The sequence below is a fragment of the Austrofundulus limnaeus genome, unplaced genomic scaffold (assembly GCF_001266775.1).
Source record: "Austrofundulus limnaeus strain Quisiro unplaced genomic scaffold, Austrofundulus_limnaeus-1.0 Scaffold1215, whole genome shotgun sequence".
Lineage (NCBI taxonomy): Eukaryota > Metazoa > Chordata > Actinopteri > Cyprinodontiformes > Rivulidae > Austrofundulus > Austrofundulus limnaeus.
In genome coordinates, this window is record NW_013953617.1 from 68,993 (window position 1) to 72,727 (window position 3,735).

At 42.2% G+C, this 3,735-nt stretch overlaps 2 protein-coding genes across 2 annotated transcripts in view; one reads left to right on the plus strand and one right to left on the minus strand.

Annotated features, from left to right (window-relative positions):
- fer (fer (fps/fes related) tyrosine kinase) overlaps positions 1 to 3,477 on the plus strand; it is a gene marked incomplete in the record, with an annotated part of 41,331 nt that extends 37,854 nt beyond the window's left edge. Inside the window, 7 exon segments of the mRNA XM_014031274.1 lie at positions 495 to 551; positions 633 to 751; positions 856 to 950; positions 1,465 to 1,588; positions 1,669 to 1,823; positions 2,396 to 2,518; positions 2,600 to 3,477. Coding sequence (XP_013886728.1) covers positions 495 to 551; positions 633 to 751; positions 856 to 950; positions 1,465 to 1,588; positions 1,669 to 1,823; positions 2,396 to 2,518; positions 2,600 to 2,736 — 810 coding nt within the window.
- LOC106534583 (uncharacterized) overlaps positions 3,232 to 3,735 on the minus strand; it is a 2,817-nt gene continuing 2,313 nt past the window's right edge. The window contains exons 5-7 of the mRNA XM_014031273.1: positions 3,647 to 3,694; positions 3,476 to 3,588; positions 3,232 to 3,333 (exon numbers count right to left, since the gene is read on the minus strand). Of these exons, the coding sequence (XP_013886727.1) occupies positions 3,246 to 3,333; positions 3,476 to 3,588; positions 3,647 to 3,694 (249 nt within the window). The 3' untranslated portion in view covers positions 3,232 to 3,245. The remainder of the gene's footprint in view (positions 3,334 to 3,475; positions 3,589 to 3,646; positions 3,695 to 3,735) is intronic.

The following is a 3,735-nucleotide window of genomic DNA, read 5'->3' on the forward strand; positions in this document are numbered from 1 at the left end:
TGTGTGTGTGTGTGTGTGTGTGTGTGTGTGTAGTGTAGATGTACACCTGGGTGCATTTTCTTTGGTCCTAGTACTGTTTTTTAAGAAGTACATAACCAAAGTTGAGTAAAAAAAACTTTTAAAAAGTGAATTTTGCATAATAGGTCCCCTTTAAGAAAAAGTGCCGCAAACAAATGGTTTATTAACATCTAAGCCTAAAAGTTTGTTGTTAAACTTTTATAGGAAATTTGATTGTCCACAATAAGCTGTATATTAGTGATTTGTTTTGATTCTGTAAATAAATTATCACATTTATTATTAGATCAAAGTAAAATCACTGAGTACGCTCATCTTATTGTGTTTGTCATTCAGTTTTGCATAAAGAAGATATTTCCTGAAAATAAGAGCACACAGGATAAATAAATTTCCTTCTACCTCCCGTTAGAAGAAGTGCAGTTGAATCCTCAGAACGAGTGATTCTTTGTTTAAAAACTGAAAGACTTGTTTCTCTGCAGGACAAGAAGTGGATCTTGAACCACGAGGACGTGGTGCTTGGCGAGCTGCTTGGAAAGGTGACCTCACATCCTGTTTCCTCCTAAAGTCAGTTTAAAACCGTTTGTGTCCCATCATGCACCTCTTCTCTTTGTTGTCAGGGGAACTTTGGTGAGGTCTTCAAAGGAACCTTACAACGTGACAAGATTCCAGTTGCTGTCAAAACCTGTAAAGAAGATTTACCTCCAGAGCTGAAAATACGCTTCCTGTCTGAGGCCAGGTAAACATAAACAACTTCCTGTCTGAGGCCAGGTAAACATAAACAACTTCCTGTCTGAGGCCAGGTAAACATAAACAACACACCTGTCGTGTGATTGGCTGCAGAATCCTGAAGCAGTACGACCATCCCAACATTGTGAAGCTGATTGGTGTTTGTACGCAGAGGCAGCCCATCTACATCGTCATGGAGCTTGTTCCTGGTGAGTGCAGCTAAGCTTTTGATTCTGATTCTTGTGACTGTATTTTGTTCTTCGTTGCCCCGCCCCTCAGTTTGCTACAAATCTCTGACACACTTCATGCTAACCCAACATTGTGATGCGTAAAAGTGAGGCCGCTGCAGACACTCTGCCTGGACAGACTTGTGATTTTAGATCACATTTGTTCTCAGTGGCTTTATTAAAGCATGATGTTTGGCATCATTTAGATGTTTTTATTTTATGCCGCATTATTATTTTGTTTATTTATATATTATTTGGACTGTGTTCAGTAGTACTCTTTTTTTTTTACTGTTCATTATTTTATGTATAACACTTTGGCCAATGGAAGCTGGTTTAAAATGTGACAATTGATGAAGTTAGATGTGATAACAGACTTCAAGTTAAAGTATGTTGCATTTCATGAATACTTGTTTATTGATGGAAAACCTTTTTCTAGTTTCATTATGTGTCCTGAAGCATTTACCAGGTGTGTTTGTGTATCCTGTAAATGTACCAGGGGGAGATTTCTTGTCATTTTTAAGAAAGAAGAAAGATGAACTGAAGACAAAACAGTTACTTCGCTTCTCAGTGGATGCTGCTGCTGGGATGTCGTACCTGGAGAGTAAGAACTGCATCCACAGGTAACTGGTTGAAACAGGTAAAAGGTGTAATATGATATGGGACGAGTGTGGATGTCTTTGTAAACATGTGTGTGTCTCAGGGACCTAGCGGCGAGGAACTGCCTGGTAGGAGACAACAGTGTGTTGAAGATCAGTGACTTTGGGATGAGTAGACAGGAAGATGATGGAGTTTATTCTTCATCTGGACTCAAACAGATCCCCATTAAATGGACCGCACCTGAGGCTCTGAACTATGGTAACACCTGTTCTTTAATTGTTACACACTTGTAATGTGTCTGTTCCACACCTATTTGTGTGTTTGCTTTGTTGATGTTGAGTCCTCTTTTTTTATGCACTGATCCTCAGGGCTCTTTGCTTGTCCTCACCCCGTATTTACTTCCTTTTGGATATTTTCTCTGGAAATGCTTGTATTACTGTCTAATTTCTGAAGTCAAATGTATGTGCTACTAAAACAGGTAGACCAATACTCAAACTCTGCTGAACTTTTCACATTTAAATAAACAAGACCATGGTTTGGTTGTATAAGCCCAGTGATGGTCTGACTGTCAAACCTTCTGATTTAATGCTGACTGTCTCCAACCCTCTGATTGGCTGTTGACTGTCTCCAACCCTCTGATTGGCTGCTGACTGTGTCTCCAACCTTCTGATTTAATGCTGACTGTCTCCAACCCTCTGATTGGCTGTTGACTGTCTCCAACCCTCTGATTGGCTGTTGACTGTCTCCAACCTTCTGATTGGCTGCTGACTGTGTCACCAACCCTCTGATTTAATGCTGACTGTCTCCAACCCTCTGATTGGCTGTTGCAGGACGTTATAGCTCAGAAAGTGATGTGTGGAGTTATGGCATCCTGCTGTGGGAAACGTTTAGTCTTGGAGTGTGTCCCTATCCTGGAATGACTAATCAACAGGCACGAGAACAAGTTGAGAAAGGTGAAGGCATGAAGTCAGATTTTATTCATCCTTTTTTACAATATAAAAGTGTTGTCTGGTAACTATAGAAGTATCTTCCAGGTTACAGGATGGCGTGTCCTCAGCGTTGCCCTGACGACGTATACAAAGTGATGCAGCGCTGTTGGCAGTACAACCCAGAAGATCGACCTAAATTCTCTGAGTTGCAGCGAGACTTGGCTGCCATCAAGAAGAAATAAGAAAAGCTGAWCACCAATGGCAGCCTCACTTTGTGAGAAATGAGAGTCTGACTGATTATACACAAAGTAAAGTCACATGAAGTCTTCAGCAGCTTCCTGTGTGCAGGTGGGTACTCACCTTAGAGACTGTCAATTTACAGTAAACCAACAGTAAGGTGGCAACCCAACAGTAAAGAGTCGACCCAACAGTAAAGAGTCAACCCAACAGTAAAGAGTCGACCCAACAGCAGAGTCGACCCAACACTACCCAACAGTAAAGAGTCGACCCAACAGTAAAGAGTCGACCCAACAGTAAAGAGTCGACCCAACAGCAGAGTCAACCCAACATTACCCAACAGTAAAGAGTCGACCCAACAGTAAAGAGTCGACCCAACAGTAAAGAGTCGACCCAACATTACCCAACAGTAAAGAGTCGACCCAACATTACCCAACAGTAAAGAGTCGACCCAACAGTAAAGAGTCGACCCAAGAGTAAAGAGTCGACCCAACAGTAAAGAGTCGACCCAACACTACCCAACATTAAAGAGTCGACCCAACAGTAAAGAGTCAACCCAACAGCAGAGTCGACCCAACACTACCCAACAGTAAAGAGTCGACCCAACAGTAAAGAGTTGACCCAACACTACCCAACAGTAAAGAGTCGACCCAACAGTAAAGAGTTGACCCAACACTACCCAACAGTAAAGAGTCGACCCAACAGTAAAGAGTCAACCCAACAGCAGAGTTGACCCAACACTACCCAACAGTAAAGAGTCGACCCAACAGTAAAGAGTTGACCCAACAGCAGAGTCGACCCAACACTACCCGACAGTAAAGAGTTGACCCAACACTACCCAACAGTAAAGAGTTGACCCAACACTACCCAACAGTAAAGAGTTGACCCAACACTAAAGAGTTGACCCAACACTACCCAACAGTAAAGAGTTGACCCAACACTACCCAACAGTAAAGAGTTGACCCAACAGTACCCAACAGCAGAGTCGACCCAACAGTAAAGAG